Below are 22306 nucleotides of genomic sequence, written 5' to 3' on the forward strand. Positions count from 1 at the left end.
TTTCATTTCAATTACTTGCAGGGTATTGCTAAGAATATAATCCTTTCAATGCTGCATCTCAATCCATCTAATTTTAATTGCTCTCTTATTAAAATATTAACGTGTCCCCGTGTATTTATATGTATTCATATAAAGTAGTTATTCTAAAACTATACAGAAACTGTGATCTTCTCTGTACTAAGAATAAATTATGAGACTACTTTGCAGAGCAGTGCTTTGCATTAAATGGCAATGCATCAAGTAATAGATCCTGAAATGGCTATGCAGTCTCTTAAAGTTTTCGATTGTCTGTCAAGGACTTTGCTGAGTCAGCAGTTCTAGATGTCTTCTCTAAATACTTTGTGCAATCATGCTCCGTTTTAGTTGAGTATCTGTCTCATTTGAAATCTGAATATTACAAAGTCTGCTACTAGAATTTATTTTGATTGACTTTGCAGAACAAGACTTGGAGATGATAGTGGAGAAATTAAAAATGAATCGTCAGCATACCCTTGCATCAAAGAGGTTGTCATGGATTGAGTTGAACCTGCTATTGTTATTCATACCATGTTACAGTTATGACAGCTTCAAAAATGAAAGTGTGAACTGGAGCAAACTATTACAGGGCTTGAAGTTCAGATTGCAACATGGGAGGCTTTCTGTTCTGGTTGCTGCTTCTGGGTTCTGGCTTCTTGGGTGTGGTCTCTTTTCTGCAGGCATGGTGGTGGAGAGAGTGGGAGTCAGGTAGCTGCTGGGTTTAGCTTTCTGTTTTATGCTGGGTTTTTCCTGTATTTCTCTAATTCTGCAATAGGCTAAGCTAAGGTAATAATGCATTGTATTATTATTAGCTTATTAGACATGCAGTGTATTATAGATTATTAGATTAATTAGCTTGTTGGCTAAGGTAATTATGCATTGTGCTTATGATATCTCATCTTATATTAAACTCTTATCTCTTTATCTCAACCCTGAGTTTTGTGTGTTAGTCTTCCCCTCACTTTTGCGTTGGGGGAGCAGGCAGGTTAGCCCTTGCGCTAAACCGTTACAGAGGGCAAACTGTATCCTGGACTTGATTTGTAAGACTGTAGCTGGCAGGCCTGGGGAATGAATCCATTCTTCCATTTTATTTGGCATTTGTAAGAATGCACCTGGTATCCCCATTACTGACATATAGGAGCAAGTCCAATGAAGGGCCACTGAATAGTCAGGGATGGAAAATGGAATATGGGTGGAGACACTGAAGAAGCTGGGTCTGTTCAGACTAGGAAAGAAACTACCATTTCACAGAGATCTTACTGCTATTTACAATTAAGTAACTGGAGGATAAGGGGAAGAAGCGTGTTGATGCTTTCTGGAGGTGCATGGTGATAGCTTGAGAGGCAAAGAACACAAAGCCGAACATGGTAAATTCTAGTGTTGCGTAAAGAAGGGGTTTTCTGAATGTGAAGTCAGGGGTCAAACACTTAAATAAGTGCCCATCAAAGCTGAGAGATCTTTAACTTTGGAGATGTTTAAAAACTCATCTGGAGAGGCCCTGTGTAACCTGATTTAGATCTGCTTTGACAAGATGTTGGACTACATGATGCCTGCAGGTCCCCTCCAACCTTTGTTATTCTTTAACTCTGTAGATGTAGTTCAGCTTTCATTTTGCACCGTTTTGCCTCTGCACTATGTACTTGGGTTAAGAAACACATGGTCGTGACTGGATCACTGGCGTGCAGAAAAGAATCTGTAGATGACTATTGCCTTGAAATTCTGATAACACTTATGTGAATTGGCTGGAAAGAGTGCATCTGCAATGTAAGACTGGATTCCCTAACCTCCGTATCTGGTGGAGACTACAGCAGCAAGGCAGTGAATCGATGCCTCATCACCTTTCCAGCCTAAATGCAACATTCCAGAGCTATAGAGGAAGAAGCATTGTTTGGCAAAAAGATTTATGTCCTGTTATAAAAACATATTTGGGAAAAAAGTTTATATGAACAAGTGAAAGCTAAAGTTAAAATAATGAAAATCTCCTTATAAAGTGAAGGCTTGCAGTCACATTAATATTTCAGAAAGAGGTAGATATGAAGTAGGCAAAAGAAGAGATAGGATGACTAAATTCTCAGTGTCACCCTCTGTATGTGAATCTAGAAGGAATGGGAACGCTGTTCTTGGGTTCAAGTGACTGTGTGCTAGCAGCATATTTGTTATATTCACAGTGATTTTTCTTTTTAATGGAGGTGTTGGTGATTGACTGTTTTGAAGATTTTTGGGAGATATGTATATATGTCATTTTTATCAGTAGATCGCCAGGAAGGAGTTGATATCTAATTACAAATATTGAATATGGAAAATAAATACACAGTAGATTACTTCCCTAGGCACAGCATAGTCATAGGTATTTGGGTAAGTAGCACTGTACAGGCAACAGTTTGAGCACTTGCAGGGTCTTTTATTTCTTTATTTCTGCCTCACAACACTCACCTTTTACCAATTAAGGAGATTACATAGTGTGTCACAGGAACATAAATGCTTTCAGGCACTTTCTAAAATAGGACGTATTCACCAAGTGTTTTGTTTTCTTTGATTGTTTTTCTTTCTCTTTTAGCCTATGGTATAAGGATTTTTTTCATTGTAATCACAATCTGTGCTTCAGAAGTACTAAGGTTTTTCTTTACGTCTACACTGTTATCTTTGTCTTTCCTCTTCTATAAATTAAAAAGCTCTTAGTAGCTTAGCAAATCGACTGTATACTGTATTAATGCATAATTTTGACAAGCATTGATGAAATTTTATTTGGTTTTATTATTGTATATTAAACCAGTATGCAAATTTGGTGCAATTTCAAAATTAAACAACATGACTTCAGTTCAGTCATTGAAAGTAGATCCAAAGCTAGTTTGTTTCAGAGTTATTTGAAAATAAGATTACTATTTCTAATAGCTAGTGATGCATAAATTTTTATGTTTATTTCTCTGCTAGAATATATAATTTACAGAATTTTACCTACGTCTAGATAATGTCTGTGATCTTTAATTTACAACAGCCCCATGCTTTAGGCATACTTACTGAGTAGCAGGAAATGCAAATAGTTTTCTACTAGCATTCTTGTGTTTTTTTTTTCATCCCCTGGGGGTACTTGTTGATTTGTTTGAAGTACCAGAGGGATGCAAAATGGTCTCTTGATACTTTATCTAACAGCATTCTTAGTTGATTTTTATATAGTTGTCTGAACATGCTGAACACTAAAGTGAAATAAATGATCTAAGAAATCTTTTTCTTCACATGTTCTCGTTCTAAGTTCTCAGTTTCATAGCTGGAATATTCAGCTTAATTTAGATTAATCAAGAGTAAAAGGAAACGTGAAAAAAAGAGAGCTTGTTTCATAGAAGCACACTATGCTCTGCCAAAAATTAAGTGCTGACTTTGTATTCTGAAAGACGCTTGTGTAGACAACCAGCACTCTCTGATCTGCAGATAATGTGTCAAATGTCTTAATAGTATGTGTCCTCTGGTTGCATTGTGCATCGTTTACAAATATTTGTGCCAGTACCTTCTTAGCAACTCTTGCAGTACAACTAGATTGTCATCTTTTCTCACTTCTAATCTATGTTACAGCTTTGGACTAGAGAGAGATTAGTTGCACTGCATTTTTTGCTCTATGTATCAAGTTATAGCAGTTGATAAGCTAGTGAAGCTCTTTCTGTCAATATTCTGTTAAACTCTATGGGTATTTTACTTCTAGTTACAGTAGGACCAGCGTTTCATATCTAGAGCGCCATCATATACAACAGCTGTAGTGGTTGTCTGGTAATACAAATTCTGAAGCAAACCAGATTCATTATGAAATACAGGAGCACTGAAGAAAATCTTATAGGAAAGAAAAAAAAAACCCTCCCCCCCAACTACCAATGACTTTCTTTAACTTCCTAAACTGCACAATGATCATAGATTCTATTTTCAGTAATACTTAGAAGGCCAAATATGTATAAGAATATATTAAAAAGGATGAAAATATATAATTCAGTTGCTGACTAGCAGTTAGTAGCTATCTACAGCAGCAGAAGAGCTCTTATGGGTTGATTTTTAGTAATATTTGGAAATTTAATATTTTTTAGAGGCTGTCTTGAAATAGCTTCTTTTTGTAGAATTTAATGCCATACTGTAGTGAACTTCTTCATATACGTCATCATTTTTGCCAAGACAGAAATGCTTTTGGTAGAAATAATACTCCAAATTGCTTCCTAAATTCCAGCCCCAGCTCTCTGTAGTGAACTCAACTTGTGCTTATTTTCAGAAATCCCTGCATCAGGAAGCAGTGTTACTATGTTTAGTTCATGATCCTGTTAGGGACTGGAATTTTGTTTTGTAAATATTACACCTTTTGAGGGAAATAATATCAAAGTCTTTGTATCAGGATGCATAAAAATTATTATGAAAGCTACCAGTGGGGTTTCTTCTGTGAAATATTGTCATCCAGTTTCCTCAGACTTGTTTTTTAAAAATCCATTCTGGTTATATATTTGCAGCTTACTAATACTGAAGAGCTATTCCATGATTATGAAATTAATTTGCAGCAGCATATTTTTCATTTGGGAGGAAAAAAGAGATCATTTCACCATCTAGAAAATTACAGTATATTGTTCTGTCCTGTGTTCTTAATCTTCTGTTATATAAACAATTTGATTTATTCTTCACTTCATTTTGTATCTGAATCTCTAAGATTGATTTTCAGCTACTTCTCCCATTGTCTCTTGTTTGCAGTAATAGCTAGCAAGCGTTAAGTCTAAATGACATTCTTCCTAGCTATCTAGCATGTTGAATTTGTTTTAGCTGGTAGGAACAGCTGTAGTTTCAGGCTACTGAAAAATTGTCAGTTGGGCATTGAATTCTCATGACTGTATTTTAGTAAATGTGTTCAAAGTATCTCAGGCTTGTTAATATCACAAGCAGTAAGCTTATATACATATACAATACAGTTTTGCCTGTAGGTTCTTAGAGTTTCTCCTCAGCAGGCATGGTTCAACATTGATTCCATTCTATACAATTCCTTCATTTTACAAAATTATAAAACTTGGACTTCAGGCAAGGGTGGAGGAAGAGGGAAACCTCAGTCTTTAAAACATTGTCATAATTTTCCTTTGGTCACACTTTCAGTGTTTTGTTTTGGTTGGTTGTTTTTTAGGTTGGCTTTGTTGTTTGGGAGTTGTTTCTTGCTTTGTTTTTCTTTCTTTCTTTCTTTTTTTTTTTCCCAACATTTATATAATCCCGTTAAAAAATGTATCACCATACTGTAAAAATTAATATTAACACGGGGGGAAAAGGCAAAAAAAAAATTTAAATTCATACACTCTAAAGGCCTAAGTGAGAGTATGAGAAATACATGAATAGTTAGAAGCTAGGGAGAGGAAGATTGCCAGTATGGATCAGACACAGCATAGTTCAATTTATTGCTTACAGCTAATATGTGTCTTGGTATGTAGCCTATCTAAGGTTCCAAAGCTCTGGGCAAAGAAGATTTTTATCGTTTGCTCTGCTTTTATTCTGTGTATTCTGGCTTTTAAAGTCAAATGTGGTGGATTAACTGCTTTACTTGTATTTTCAAAGACGAAAGAGGGTTGTTGTTTTTTTTTTTTTCATATTTCTGAATGGGGCCATGGTGCCTGATACAGTTATGTTATGTATGTGAATTTGCTAGTACATCTGACTTTTATTTGTGCATATGGGTACTTTCCAAAATTCATGCCTAAGTTTGAGACTCACTGTAAAGCTGAGGTATAATTGCATCATTCCTTTCAGTGTTGTGTTTCTACAAAGGACACAGCATCTTAGAGTAATAGGAAATGTTTATTTATCAGTCTTGATTCTTTTTGTGCCTTCTGAAAGAAGACTCATTTTTTTCTGGTATTCTGTAAGCTTAGAGTGAAACAGGAATTCTTTTCCCCTGCATATACAGTAACTTTGTTTTCCTCTGTTCACATCCATGATCTTAATATTTTTGATTCCTCAAGAGCACAGCACAAAAAACTAATAATACGTGTTTTGAGTTAACTGATATAACAGCTACCTTCCTTGTATTTGGCAGAAGTGGATTCACCCCACAGTTGTAATGTGGGAAGTAAATTCACTTTCTTCATATGACTTGAGGTCTGCATTTACACAATTACATACAGCCAAACAATATTCCTTTTAAATATAAGTAAATCTGAAGTTATTTTACTTTTTGTCATTATAACAGTGGTTTTATACCAGCATGGAGAAAATAAAAATGCAGTTGAAAGTAATTTGACAGCTTATTCTATTTTTTTCCCCAGTACTTCAAAATTAGTGGAAAGTACTATGAGAAGTAACTTTTCTTATGTCAACTTGTCTGATATGTTCTTATTAATTTAACCTGTGCTGGAAAAGAACTGACAGGACAGTCTCTTTTACAGGGAGGGATGAAGGTTTTCTCTAATTCTTGTGTATTTGGACATTCCATTAAATATGTTACATTTTCAGTGCAATTTCTTTTTTAAAAATATACAGAGAATCATGTTTCATCCATTTCTTCTTACTTTAAGCTGACTGGTGAATGTGTGTGTACATGTTTGTGAAAAAGCTATAAAAGGGGCTGTGTATTTGCATGAACTCAGTGTCTAGACATTACATGTGATAGATTTAAATTCTTTCAGGAATTCCCATTTTACTTGATTCTTAGTATATACATATATATATATATAAATATAAATACAAAGCTCTTTGAGGAACAGTGTAACAGGTTAAAGCAGGCCATCAGGTTAATGTGTCTGTTTCCTCCAACACAGATGTGAAGGAAAAATAACAGCCCAAAACCCCCAAACCCTCTGGGCTGAGACAAAGAGAGTTGAGAATATGCAAATGATTTCAATCAGGATTAGAGGGGAAGAGCCTCTAACCAGGTAGAGGAGAGGGACAGTTGAGTCTATTGGACCGTGTGTTGAGTTGAAATTACCCCCCAAGTAATTGGAATTAGCCTCAGAGTAAATTCACAAACAAAACCAAATGCAGAACTTGGAAGCAAAATGAAAGTTATATTTACAAAAGGTAAACTAAAATCTAGAAGTATAAAATGCAATGAATATGTACAAAATATATTCACTACTCAACAATCAAAAGTACACCCCCGGGCAGTCCAGGAGGACCATTAGCAACCTCCTCCCCTCCTTCTCTTCACTTCCTGGTACCTCACACACAGTAGTCAAAATAGAGATTATCCCAGCAAGGCCACAGAGAGAGAGAGAAAAAAAGTTGCAAGCAGAAGCAATAGAAGAAAAAAAGACAAAAGAGCTAACTGTACAGCCAAGAATAAGCTATTCAGTGAATGAATGGAACCATGTATGCCTGTCAGTTGTACTGTTCTGTGTCCAATGGAAATTCAACAACTGAGATGAGAGGTAATCAGTAAACCTTGTTCAACAGCTCCAAATTGGGTGCCACATACACAGCTAGCCCTCTCCTCCACCCTCCCACCTTCTCTTCCCCCTCACTGATGGCAAAAAAAGGCCCAGGAGACAAGAGTTGTTGGTTGAGATAAGAACAATTTTCTACTCTATTGCAGGGATATCAGATTACACAAGAAAAGAGAAAAATACCTGTTGGGACAGAATCCCAGCCACCCTGTGTTAGCCTGGTGAAATTGAAACCGGAAAAGAAAAGGGCCAAACCTCAGCCTGGAAACTGGGAAAGAAACTCAAAGAACCTGGAACAGGAAACTTTACAAACTACAGAATGTGTTACAAGTCCTACAAACTCTGGCCAACCCTGTTACTATAATGTAGTGAGTGTGACACTCAGTGTGGTGTAGAATACACATTCCATCCTGCTCTGCTGCTCTGTGTCACTGAATGGGGGGGTATGGGGGGGTCTGTGTCTGCAGCCCCAGGGCCCTATTCCCTAATAGTGGGGACAGCCAGCTTAAACCAGTACAGAGCTGAACGATACAATAAAATGTCTGTATATTTTCTTCAGAATGTGGAAATTATTAAACAGTAGAACAAAATTATCTGGTAACCTGGGAAGAAGAATTTTATGTAAGTTAATTTGAAATACTTAGAATTCTTAACTATTAAGTAAAAAAACCCAAAACATTATTATTCCTACTTGTGTACCCAGCATAGGCAGACAAGAGGCTGTGTGACTGAATCAGTGACTAGCAAATTTAAAATGAATGGAATGAATGGAAGTAACTGCTTTTCCAGCAGTTTATTTTCAAATTATTGAACTCACTGTTTTGTATCATTAAATAAAATGTGTATGTTTTAGAATAGCTAAGCTAATTTCATGTTCATCAATAACATTTGCATTATTGTTAGCCATGATGAGAGTTATCAGAGAATGGTTGCCGTACGTGGTATAACACAGTCCTCCATAGGAGTGACAAAAATAATCACACATGCACAGAATCACACAGACCATTAGGGGTTGGAAAGGACCTTGAAGGATCATCTAGTCCAACCCCTGTGCCAGAGCAGAATCACGTAGAGTAGGTCACACAGGAATGTGTCCAAGTGAGTTTTGAATGTCTCCAGAGGAGACTCCACAATCTCTGGTCAGCCTGTTCCAGTGTTTTGTCACCCTCACAGTGAAAAAGTTTTTACTTATGTACACGTGGAACCTCCTATGCTCCAGTTTGCACCCATTGCCCCTTGTCCTGTCATTGGATATTGCTAGGAAGAACTTCACTCTGTCCTCCTGACACTTGCCCTTCACATATTTATAACCAATTATTCTATGTAGTGTGTTTTGTTAACATCTTTTAGCAGGATTTGTCTTCTTTAGTACAGTGAAGTTTTTTTCCCAGAATTACTTAGTTCCTTTCCCTTCATTTGATTCATGCAGGCCACTTATTTATGTCACTTACAAAATAGGGACAATATTTTGACTTGGTCTCTATTTTGGCAAAAGGGAAAAAAAGCGGTATATCTTGAAACTGTTAAGGTTAGTGACATGCTTTAATATATGAAATGGGGAAATAAAGCCTAGTCAGTCACCATAATAGTAAATGCATAATAATGAAAACCAGACTTGGAAAAAATATAAGCAGCCTTGGAACAGCCTTCAGCTGTGGAATTATGCAAAGGCTTGAGATACAGAGAGCTTTGAGATTTGTGCATTGCAACACAGGCTATCTGAGGATGTTGTAGAAAGGGTGTCATGAGCATGTTAGATTAGCCAGCTACCAAAGGCTGTCTAAGTATGTATTTAGTCCAGCTTTGAAATAGACGGTTAAGTGAAAGTATATGTGGAAGTTCTGTCTAGACTTGAACTTCTATGGGCTTCTTCTCTTTATTTTTGAGTCTTGCTGTTGTGTTTTGCAGAAATATGTGTAGATTTTTCAGTTTAGCTGTCTTAGGAGAGGTGGGTTAATTTTTAGAGTGTATAGAATTAAAAATTAAACTTTTGGGTAGCTACCTCTATATGCATTTTTACTATAATAGCAGAAGAGATCATCCTCACATTATTGTAAGAAAAGTAAACATGCTGTCTATTAATTAGCATGTCACTGAGTCACCTTGTAATTCATAAATGCTCATTTTTTACCATGCATATTGCAAATTATAAAATTTAATCAGTGAAATACAACTAACTTTTCAGCCCTTCAGATACTTTTCAGTGGAGTCAGTGGAGTTATGGTAGTATGGCAAATATTGTGTTTCTTTTGCTTCTACAGAAATGCATCTTCTGCAGACACAGAATTAAGAAAATTTCTGGTGCCTGCATACAGTGTTCATACGGATGCTGCCCAGCCTCTTTCCATGTTACCTGTGCCCATGCTGCAGGAGTGTCTATGGAACCTCATGACTGGCCATATGTTGTCTACATCACATGTTTCAGGCACAAGATCAACCAAAATGTGGTAAGGAATTTGTTTCCTTATTTGTTAAAAAATCAAAATGCAGGATTAAATTTCATTTCCAGAGAAAATGGAAGAAAGGATTCACACTATGTGTTATAATAGCTCCACCTGCACGTTTCCTTATATCGTGAAGGGTTTTCTTATGCAGTTAGCAGGGAGAAATGATACTTTATATGCCTAGCACTTTTTTACATTAGAGTCATCACTGAATGCTTTAACAGCCAGAACATATTTTTGAGTTCTTTGTTAACCTGGAGTGTATGACAGATACCCAGATCACAGGATCTTGCAAATACTCAGATATTGTGAGATAAAGGATAAGGTATATAGATAATTTCTGTGTTCTGCAGCCAGTGTCTTGCAAATATCCAATTACAAGTATTCTGTCATCTGTCAAAGTAACACTGGTATGCCATGAAAATTCACGTTACTAATGTACCTTTGTATTTCTTGCCAGTGCTGAGAATGACCCTTCCATTTTAGATGATACACATGAAGAATGAATTTAATGCCTTTTATTCAAATCAATTTGTGTTATGTCATTTAGGAAAGAACTCTTGCCATTTATCTGGGGCATTTAAGAAACTGTATTTTGTTTCCTATCAAACTAGAAGGACTTACTGTAGTCTTGTAAGGAAATAGCTTCATAAATTAGCCAAAAATTCTGTGTCAGTTTAGGCTGGGTGCCTCCTGTTACTGCCACATAAGCTACACCTCCAGTGTCCTGAGTGTCCAACCCAATCAGGTGGACACAGGAAACGGTGTATTGCTACCCATAAATCCTGCACCCTATAAATCCATCTGCAGAGTCATTCTCTTCCTCTCTCTCCCCTCTCTGCTCCTGTGGGAGATGCTCTCTTATTGGGTAACGGTGGGGAGTATCTCAAGGCCTCTTAGGTCTGTCTAGGCCTAATGCCAGGAGGAGAAGGGAGGGGGAGGCAGTCTCAGACCTGGCCAGCCTGAGACTAGCCTAGCAGGGGTGGGGGCGCAAAGAAAGAGCCCTGGGGGTTTTGGGTGGACCCTCAGGTGGGGAGAAGGGAAAAGTTGGGTGGCCTTTGGGTGTTATGCAAGCGATTCTGTATGCTTTGGGATATTCTTGCACTATGCTTGTAGTTTTGTAGTTTCACCAATTGCTTTCCCATTTAAACTTCCCATCACTCTCCAATCTGTTTGTGTGAGTGTCATCCTTTTGTCCCTCTCGGGGCAAGAGAGGATCTGTCTGGCCTCAAACCAATACAAATTCGCAAGTTGTGAGCTTTTTATCTCCTTTGTACATTTGAAGTGAAAAAAATGAACCCAGGTAACGTCTGTATAATAAATGTCTTTCTTTCAAGAGATTATCAATGAATCCCTGATATTAATGACAAGACTACTGAAGAGTAAGATTTTCTTTCAAATGTAGCAAAGTGGAATGCCTCCCAACTAGAGTAATCAGTCCTGAGTGTTCAATTGGATGGTGATTCTTACAGAGGGAAACAAATTTTGTGTCACTGTTAAAAAGTTCTTCAGAACTGTTAAGCCTTTAAAATATTTTTATTTTCCAAAATGAATTAACATGTGAAACCAGGTTTCAGTCAAATATTTTTCAAGAAAATAAGCTTGGTTTGAAAACCAAAGAAATCTCCATCTGTGCAGGCAACTTAGGATACTTTTCTTGCCTTTCTTGGAACACATTATCATTATTTACTGTGTGCAGGATGTTCCAGGCAGCTTGAAATGAGACTATCACATTCTTTCCTGAATCTCAGCACCAACCTTTTTGAAAAAATGGTGTGTTAGTAGCTTAATTACTATGGTTCAAATCAAATATTTGCAGAAGAGGGGAAAAAAAAAGAAAAAAGAAAAAAGCTTTTGTGTTTTTCGTTGGGCTAAAACTTGGCAAAAGAAGATATTTTGCCCAAGAATCTTTTTTTTCCTGTAAAATAAATTTCTCCTGAGACAAAGAGATTGCCATATGTTTATATATGCATGTTTTATGATCTGTCTTTTAGATAATTAATCTAATCACACCTTTAAGCCTTTTGAAATTTTTTCACCATTGGTTTTCTTGTTATGCTTTTCTTAGCTGTTAGCTATTCTTTCATGCAGAAACTACATTGCTCTTCACCATTAGGCATAGTAATGTATCTTCTAACTTCTAATGAATTTTTTTTATGTTGTTTAAATTTCCTTGCTCAAAAGCAGAGCAGGATAATCATGCAGACTGAAATATTATGTTATATTATGGGTGCAGGCTGGAGCATGGGAGGTTCTGCTTAAACATAAAGAAAATTTATTTCACAGTGAAGGTGACAGATCACTGGAAAGGGCTGCCCAGAGGAGTTGTGGCGTCTCCTTCCCTGGAGATATTCAAAACCCGGCTGTATGCTTCCTGTGTGGTCTGCTCTAGGTGATCCTGCTCTGGTAGGAGAGTTGGACTGGATGATCTTTTGAGGACCATTCCAACCCCTAATGTTCTTCACAGATTTTTACAGGAATGAAATAGATTGTCTTGTCAGCAAGAAAGAAAAATCTTTTCCATTATTTAGCCTTTAGACAGCACCATTTACTTGCATTTAAAAAACTGTCTTTAGAAGGGGCAACCCCCCCCCCCCCCCACTGAATAGGAGTTGCAAAAACCTACTGTTGATGCTTTTTGAACATTTTCAAATTATCTTCTGCTGTTATTGACCAATTCCTACCTCTGTAGCACACAGGGAATGAAAGGATGCTGTCAAATAGAAACTCTAGATCCTTTTCTGTTCGATACCTGAGTAATGCAATGTCATTGTTTGCCACTGTCTGTTACCTACTGCCAGCCACTAATATTTCAGAGAGACTTAGGCATGCCTTAGGAAGGACGTTTCATTCCAAAATCATGAGCTGACGTCATGCATCATTGTTTCTATATCTAAACTGGACTTCTGTGGAGTATGCTTAAAATAATTAAATGAGAGTTATTTTTCTGTATCAAATAAGTCTCAGAATTGTGAGGGTCCCCCTTTAAAAATCGTAGTCAGAGAAGGTTTGTACATATTTAGATATACATCAGTTTATACTGGTGCATATAGTTTATATATTTAATTTAACAAAATTTTTGTGTCCTGCCATACAGAAAATGGAGAGTAATTTTCCCTCTTTTTAAAGTTGGCACACAGAAGCGGAGGTTCACTTTTTTCCTTTGTTTTCTATATTTCTACAACTAACTTCATTCATCCTTGTTTTAGGTACTGTTAAAGAAAATCATGCTTTTTAAACCACAGCTTTCTCAATAATCTGGTAACTACCCCAGCTTTTTCTTTAATCTGATAGACTCCCTTATATAACAACTGTCCTTTCTGATCAAAAATGACATTTTAACATCAATAAATTCTTAAGATTTTCTGACAGGAAATGTTTTCTGGGACATGCAATGAATTACAGAGTGTGCTTGTCAATATTTTTTCCTGAGAAATAAATAAGGAATCCTGCCAAGATAACATGCTAAAAAATAATCTTTTCCTTGAGGTAGGCTGCATTACGATTTCTGTATTTGTTCTAATAGCATTTCTTCTCTGAAAATTTTATCATTAAATGAGCCTGTATTGCCTTGTAAAATATTATGTTTTGCCTTCTATCTTCAAGCTTGAAAAAATATAAATAGAGGTATTTTTTTCCTTGGGTTTATGTTATACCATCTTTTTACTGTTATCTCTTATAAATAAATCAATCAATACTCTGCATTTGCTTCTGATCCCCCTTCCTCCCCACCACCCCCCCCCCCCATAAGGGAATAGACTGAAGTCTAAAATTTGTCAGTAAATCAACATTTGTGTTTACATATGTTTCAAAGTTGGATAAAAAGTGCTAACTGACATTGTCACTGCTGTGATAATACCAGTAAACTGTAATTTATGTAGTTAATTCTGTTACTTAGTCTAACTACAGACAGGTAAAATGAGGAAGAAACAATATTGTTGCATATGTTAATGGCTAAATAATTTGTATTATGCTCAGGATATTGCTTCTCAGGATATTATTTCTAAGTAAATTTGAAAATGTTTTAGAAACATCATTGAGTTTTGATATCTGAGATGATCTCAACTAAATCCTCCAAATGCATAAGTCAGGGAGAGCTCTGAAACACAGAGGTTTAAAGCGCTGTCTCCAGAACTGATACAGAATGTTTTTACTTGGTTTGCCCTTAGTTTGCAGGAGCAAAGAGGTTTTAAAATTCTAAATCCCAGAAATTGGTCCAGGAAAGAGGTGAGACAATACTACAGTCTCTGCAAGCTCAGAAGTGTTCCAAGTTTAAAGTGGGCTTTTTGTATTCCCCAAAAGCACTGATGTTACTATTTATGCTTGGAATCTAACAAGAAGTGATGCTATCCTTATTTTCCTTTGCTGTTAGTGATAAAAATTCTACAGCTGTAGCATTTTTCTGATTTTCAGACACTTTTAAAGACTATCGTATTGATTGAAGAATCCACTGCCTTTTAATGTTTTAGAAGCAGTGCTAGGAAACTGAGAAATTACTTGCCTATGTAATAAAGTATTTCCATGCTCCTTACATAAACGTTTCTGATAAAAAAATACTTTATGCCTAGTGTATACCAGTGTAATTGCCCCTTGAAGTAGTATCTTCCACTGTTCATATATAGCCAAAGTCATACTAAATTACTTTTGCATAAACAAATGAACTTCTGTGAGGTAATGAATAGAGAGCCAGTATCATAAGAAAGAAGTGCTTTCCTTCTTTTACTGGGATGAGAAACTCTTGGTTTTATTTCTCCTGGTGAAGAAGGTCGCTAAGTGTAAGGTTCATAACAGTGCATTAGCTGAGGTGTAACAGCTGCTAGCATAATTTGAGCTTTCCATTTAAAATATTTATTTATTTATTTGTAGAGTCCATCAAACAGTTACTATACAGAATTTTTGCATAGTTTAATAACCCTGCTGCTCTTCTGATTGACATAACTAGCTCTGGAGAATGAAAAGTGAGAAATGAAAACAACAACTGATTTACTACATAAATAATTGTTAAAGAGCAGTCATTGCTGTCTGAAGTTTTAAAACAAAAGTTCTGCACAGTATGGGTTAAAACATGACTCAGATACACTGCTGTAGACAGCTCTCATAAGAACTGAATATGAGTTATTGCACCCTGTTCAGCAAAATATTAAGCAAATATCCAGTACTCTAAAATCCCAGAATTTGAAAAAATTCAGGACCATAGTCTGTGTTCATCACATCTTACACATTATATCAAGAAATTCTATGAATTACCCTACAAATATAATTCACAAATATTGCTAATTGTGTATTATTAACCTAGTGCAGATCACTAGAAAGCATCAGAGGCAAGAGTGTTTCTGCGTGCTTTGAATTATTCTTCAGATGCTATTTATTTTCTAAAAAAAATGCAGAAACTTTTTATGTAAAACCAATGTGTGTAATTATGACTGGAAGGAATGATTTTGCATTTAAAGTTTTTTTTATATTGAGTGGTGAACTGTTTTGACACTGATCAATTTCTGCTGAGTAAGCTAGTATTTTTGAATTATGTCCTTAAACTGTTCCTTTTTTTCCAAGAGAGCCAAGGCATGTGAGAAGGCTCTTACAGTTGGGCAGACAGTCATCACAAAACACAGGAATACACGATACTATAGTTGCAGAGTCATAGCAGTGACATCTCAACTTTTCTATGAAGTCATGTTCGATGATGGATCTTTCAGCCTGGATACTTTTCCTGAAGACATTGTGGTAAGTATTTTCTCAGCTGTTCTTTGTGGTTTGGATTCTTTTGAAGGTTTTGTTTGTTTGGTTGGTTTTCTGATTGGTTGGTTTTGGATGTTTGGGTTATTTAATTTTATTTATTTATTTTTAATTGGAGAGTTGGAACCTCTTGAATGACTTACGTTGACCTTGAGGAGATAATATCTTAATATTCATTTCATGTTTGCTACTTCTGCTGCTGCGAATGATTATTTTGTAATGGGCTTCCAAACCTTGGTTGTTCTAATTAGTCTTTGCTATTAGATGAAATAAATTAAAACTAATCTTAGAAAAATCTTTTCATTAAATAAGAAATATGTATTTAATAAAGGATATGAGAGAGGGAATTCCATATATCCTTTTCTGTTTCTCAGAGATAACTTGCAAAAATTCCTTGCAGAATAGAAAAATCCTGCTGTAATGGGAAGAACAGCTCTCAAGAATCTCTTCTAACAACTGTTTACACCTTCTGATATTTAGTTTGTGAGATTACATTATTAACGATAAAAATCATCAGGGAGAAGAATGTGTAGTTTATTGCATTTCCAAAAAGCAATCGAGGTTTTGATTTCCCTAATGCACTTATATGAACTACCAGGATTGTTAAAGACCACATTGTGCACAATGAACAAAATTTGCAGACAACTGGGGAAGGATTTTGTTTCCGTACAGATTTGCAATTAATTCATTGGATGGTAACCTTCGTTGTGGTGCTTTATGTCTATCTCATGATATGATTGTAATCCTTGTTTACTTTCATACTCCTCTGAGTCTTTTTTGTGCTGATCTAGTATTTTAGGTGTATCTTCTGCTAATAATCTAAAATTTAGAACCTTTAATGAGCACTGGTATACAAAAGTGCTGTTTCTTGCAAGAACACCTTTCTCTTAGCCCTGTGCCTTGTTCTGTATGTGGAGATGGGAGGTCTGGCATGCTCAGTGGTGCAAAAGAATGCATACTTTGTGGCTCAAGGGACACAGCTCTTCGGAGTATTCCATGTTCTTCTCCTGTTGAAGTCTGAGCTGCTCTGTTTTCTGCAGCCCAGAAGCTGCATTAAAGCTGTTGAAGCATCTGAAGAATAGGTTTTAGGAGGAATGGCTGAGGGAACTGGGGCTGTTTAATCTGGAGAAAATGAATATGAGGGGAGACCTTATTCCTTTCTAGATTTACCTGAAGGGATGTTGTAGCAAGAGGGGTGTTGGTCTTCTCTTCCTACTAGTAAGTGATAGGACAAGAGAAAATGGCCTCAAATTGCACCAGGGGTGGTTTAAGCTCGATATTAGATGAAACTCTTTCACTGAAAGGGTTATCAAATGGTTGAATAGACTCCCCAGGAAGGTGGCTAAATCACCATCCCTAGAGGGTTTTAAAAGGCCCGACTTGGTAGAGTTAGATAGTGGTTGGACTTGATGATCTTAAAGTTTTTTTTTTTACCAAAATGATTCTGTGATTGTATGATTTTCCTGGAAGTAACATTAGCTGACATATGCATAAGTAGAAATGATACTGTGTTCTTAGAAGCTTCTGAGTTATTGAAAAGTCTGATGCCTTTTGAAAATTCAGTATTTGAAAGGGTACATTTCAGAGCAGTGTATGGGGATTGAGCTGTTTGCCTCTCACTGATGTCAGCAGAAGACAGCCAGTAAATCCCTCTTACACGTCTTTGAAAATTTATCCTTTAATTCATAACACTCGGAAAAGCTCCATTAATGATCAAAGACATTCTGATTTAGGATGATCAAGACATTAGGCAAACATGTCTGTATTATTACTAGAAACCCCTCTTTTGTGTATGCCTGCATCAAGGATCTGGCAAGGCAGAGATGAAAAAACTGCTTTCTGCCCTAGTTGGGTAGTCTGATCTGAAGCAAGGAATAAGTGTAACCAGGTCTGGATATGCCTTCATGCTTCTCAGATAGTGGATAAACAAAATATAATTGTTTGATGGAAACATTGAATGAATTTCACATTACTTAGAGAAATCTTGTTGTGTTTTCATTAGATAATATACCTGAAGCAGCTACTGGAAAGAGAAGAGAAAAATAATGTTTTTTCCTCTGCCTGGACTAAACCTTGCTAATCCATGCGATGTGTGTATCAGGTGTTAGTGCCGCTGGGAGAACTTCTTCATCAAATCTGGTGTGAAAGCAATATTGCTGCCTATTGAAGAACTTATTTTTCTAATCTGTTTTCACTTTTCAGCTTGCTCACAAAGATAGCAGGAGCTTTCTGCTTTTCTAGTATGTGCTGAATCCACTACATAGTTTCAGCTCAGATCACAATAGACCACACTTCCAATGTTCAGCCACAGAGATTTATTTTTAAGGAGGAAAATAGGAAGTAGGAACATTTCAGTCTCAAAGATTTTTGAAACTCTGTTTGTATGTAAGCATTCAATAACTGTCAAAGGGGCATATATTGTTCTCATATGTATTTTTCTTGGTTTGTTAGCATTTGCTAAATATACTGGATTGGGTTTTAAGCGTAGGTGCTACATACACGCTATATAGATTTTTTTAAATTCAAGCTATTCCTTGGTTATGATACTTGATTTCTACCTTGTCAGAATTTCTTAGAATAATCACTCATCAATTATTGTTGATGTGATAGCCAGTCAGTTTTCCCGCAACCCAGCAGGTATAAGAGGGTGCAAAGTACATGGGTACGGTTTTTTTGCTGAAAGAAACAGCAGGACAGTTTCCTCTGTTAACTCATGGAGACTGCACTGAGGGACATAATGTGTGGTACTGTGGAGGAGGTGAGCTAACAGCTTTAGCGGTTAGTTTAACAATGCATGCATGCAAGTGAGGAGTGCATATGCTGCATTCCTGAGTAACTGCTACCAACAGACAGCAGGTCTTTGTTCCACATGCAACTTCTTGAAAGATTAATACTCTGTAGCCTATGCATCAGGAAATGTCTCACATCGTTGGCCTTTTCATTGAGGGAAGGTATCCCACAGTTCCTGTTTATTTTTTTTGTTTAATGTTAGTACTTCCTGGACATATCTTGATGGTTAGCTAGGAATGAATAATACTGGTATTTTTCCTAGGTTTTTCATTTGTTTCTATACATATTACAGCTGTTAATAATGCCTTAACAGCAAGTATAATTTTTATTTATCTATCTATCTATCTGTCTGTCTGTCTATCTATCTATCTATCTATCTATCTATCTATCTATCTATCTATCTATCTATCTATCTATCTATCTATCTATATCTATCTCCTAAAATTATTGCTAAGCACAAAGTTGTTTCTACCTTATTAAAATCCCAGCTAAACAGGGATGGCTTGTAGTCAGTATACTTGGAGGCAGAAAGACCCCACCAAAGTATGATTGTAGAGAAGAGAGGGAAAAATAAAATAAAGAAAGAGTCAAGTTATATTTTGAGTTTATGGGCAGGCCTGATTACAGTATAGCTTTCCTGAAATAGTAGGCATCCTTCTAGGCCACTCGCCCCAGTAAGTACCTTGTATCTTCAGTGACCATTTTACACAGAATTCTTTCTGTTGTGGTTTCTCCTTGTGGTAATCAATCAAACCAAGTGAACAAAAACAAAGAGTACTTACTCTTGCTGCCATGACATACCTGTACTGTTCTTGAATTTACTATTAAATGTATAAATTCAGGGGTTCTTCACTAAGAAGGTAAACATGATCTGTGGATTGTTGTGCCCACAACCAACAATGGACTTTACTTATTAAATCTGTAAGTTGAATACCATCCTAAGTGGTACCTTATGGAATACTGCTGTAATTGTTCCTTACAAGCAGAAGCATTGTAAGGGTTGAGGAAGACACCTGGGTGCTGTCTTCAGGAGTTGGTGAGTTTGTTTTAGCAGATCCACATAACAGTATTTTCTGAGGTCCCGATAAAATCCAAGAAGCATAGTCTTGAACACTAATTCAGGTTAAGACATTCAAACTGCAGTTATCAAGAGCAGGAACAAGAAATTATTTGTGTATGTGTGATACACAAATATCTGTTTGTCCAGTATGTTGCTTGATCTTTTTTTTCAACTACCTACCACTGTTTTTTTGAAGTGGATGCCACCCTACATGAAAAGAGTTCAAGGGTGGATTTTTTAACATACTAACAGTGATTTTTGGAATCCTTAACAAAATTCTGCTGACATTTATGCACAGTAGTGAACTGAAGAGAGCTTTCCATGTTTGAAGAGAGTGGAGTAGATTAAACTCCGTATTTTAAATTCACCCAGTCAAGGGAAAGAGGAACAGGGCTGTGGAGAACTCTTGAGAGCCAAAGAACTTCACCGAAATTGTCATGAAGGTACAAATTCTTAAAATGTGCACCTAAATTTCACAAAGTCCAAAATTACTATCCTCAGCTTCCTTTGTAATAAAATGAAGCACACTTTTATTGCCAGTATTTGAGGAAAAATCTGCTAGTATGATAGCAATATAATTTGAGAAGCTACTGAAAAAAAACCCCAAGAGCCAGAGACCACATTTGCAATCCTCTGCCTCTGTCCCAGCCCACAAATGCTCACGTGAAATCCTAAAAGATTATGAAATGAAAACTTCAACATGTCATGACTCACAGTCTAATATATACACATACTGTGTCCGTAGGCTTGCCAGTTATACTATCTTGATGATTGTGGTCTTGCTGAGATTCTCAATGATCCTTCCTCACGTGGATATCTGGCAAGGATTTGAGCCTACATAGATATTTATAATCTTAGAAATTGGTGAAGATGAGGTGAACTAGTTGGGGTAAATTGCAGGCAAAGGAGTCAGACTGAATACATAAGGTAGCTAAATTGTTGGGGCCCATGACAGTGCTAAGGATGTAGCTTCAAAACTAAGTCTTACTTGTTTGCAAGAACTTCTTCCTAATGACTTTACCCATGACTACTGACTTCAGCTGGTGCAATAAACATCTGGAGATGTCATGTGGACACCTAATCAGCTTCTCACTTTCTATATATTTTACTATTTTGCTGCTGCTTTTGAAAAGACGTGCTTCTTGAACAGTGGATATTTGGAAATACTGAGCTAGCGTATAAGTCTTGACAGTCCATTAATGTCCACCTGGATATAAAAAGCTAGAACATTGGATTCTAGCCCTACTAATTTCTGAAGAGTGCTTTGTGGGGGTTTGGTGGGTCTTGCTGTTTGTTTGTTGTTTTTATTTGTTTTGGTGGGTTTTGTTTGCTTTTTAATTTTTACTTTTATAATCTGTCCTAGAAACCAGACATATGTAACTTTCCCTCCACCAGCCTTGTCTGGCATTATAAATATATAATCCCCTGACTAGTTTTCAGAGTTTCTTTCCAGTGGTTTCTCTTCTATGCACCTTTCTGTCTTTATCTCTTCTGACAACTGTTTTCTGCTTGTCTACCTGTTCAAATCAAAACTTGAAATAGTGGTCCTTACCTGCTTCCTTATATCTGACTTCTGACAGGTAGTAATAGCTTATTGTTCAGTTTTAGTCTACTGGTATGTAAATCTGTGAAGAAAGGCTGAGGAAATTTGAACTATTAAATTTGCACTCTTTCTGGGCAATCTATAGATACTTTGGATGCACCTCAATATCACCACCGCCAGTGATTTTTGAGAATGTGAAATAGAAAAGCAAACAATGCATTTCTGAAGGTAACACAAAGATAAATTGTACTTGATACAAATTTAGTTAAAACGTCCTTAGAACTGTATGTGTGATATGGGAAAAGAGACCTAATGAATTAAAGATTTAGCAGCCTTTTTGGTTTTTGATTTCTTAACTGAGGCAACGTTGAGTCTCTGAGGTGACTAATGTGCTTCTCATGCTGGGCTGGCAGAATTTAGTTTGCATTGTTATAAAATTAACTGGCGTGTAGTTGAACTTATGACTCATCAATTTGTATGGTGTCATCACTGACAGAGAAATCTGAAAAATTCAGGAAAGCAAGTTTGAGAGCTGTATGATAACATGTCTGAGGAGAAAACTTGGATTTCTTTTTCTGGTTAGATAAAGGTGTGAAAAGTGTGTCAAATTTTGCATTCCTGTTATGTGAAATATGTATAATGTGTTTTGAAGAATTAGCTGAGAACATTATTTTAGCAGATTTTTCTAACTGTGAACTTTTGCACTGGATTTGCAGGCACTGAAACACAGAATGCTACGCTTTGCACATGCAAATCATTCATTGTATCTTCTGAATACTAGTACAAGTGAACTCCTGTTTTTAAAGCTCTGTTGCTTTAAAAAAATTATTTGATTAAAACTTTGATTGAAATCAAACTTTTTCAAAATCAAAGACTTATATTCTAAAGCTTCCAACTGGAGGATTTTATTCATCATTTTTAACTCTTGAAGCTGCAAAGCTTCAAAATATGCAGTAGTCTGATTTTAATCTGAAACTTGTACAGTATTATATCTGCACTGATTTAAGTATCTTACTTTCACTTTACTCCTTTTTGGAGAAATGATTTTTCTGTGGCTCTTGCTTTTTTCTTTGCTTCTTGTTACGGTAGAAAGACATGCAACTTAATAACTAAGCATAAAAAATAGGGTAGCTTAAAGGCAAATTAAAGCTTCAAATATAAATATTATCTTTACACAGTTTTCTGTGTATAATGTTTTTTCCAGTTCATAATGGAATGCTTTATGGATCCTTATCAATAATGATTTTAGATGAATTGAAGGTAATCCTCCCACAGCTCAGCAAGAGAAACAAAATGGAAGATAATCCATGACTTTGCAGTTTATAATAAGATGGCTGAC

The 22306-nt window shown here is 36.2% G+C and overlaps 1 protein-coding gene across 1 annotated transcript in view; it reads left to right on the plus strand.

The window, feature by feature from the left end:
- LOC128979641 (lysine-specific demethylase 4C-like) overlaps positions 1-22306 on the plus strand; it is a 244084-nt gene that overhangs the window by 205547 nt on the left and 16231 nt on the right. The window contains exons 14-15 of the mRNA XM_054397969.1: positions 9656-9841; positions 15392-15562. Of these exons, the coding sequence (XP_054253944.1) occupies positions 9656-9841; positions 15392-15562 (357 nt within the window). The remainder of the gene's footprint in view (positions 1-9655; positions 9842-15391; positions 15563-22306) is intronic.

The sequence above is a fragment of the Indicator indicator genome, chromosome Z (assembly GCF_027791375.1).
Source record: "Indicator indicator isolate 239-I01 chromosome Z, UM_Iind_1.1, whole genome shotgun sequence".
NCBI classification, from domain to species: Eukaryota; Metazoa; Chordata; class Aves; order Piciformes; family Indicatoridae; genus Indicator; species Indicator indicator.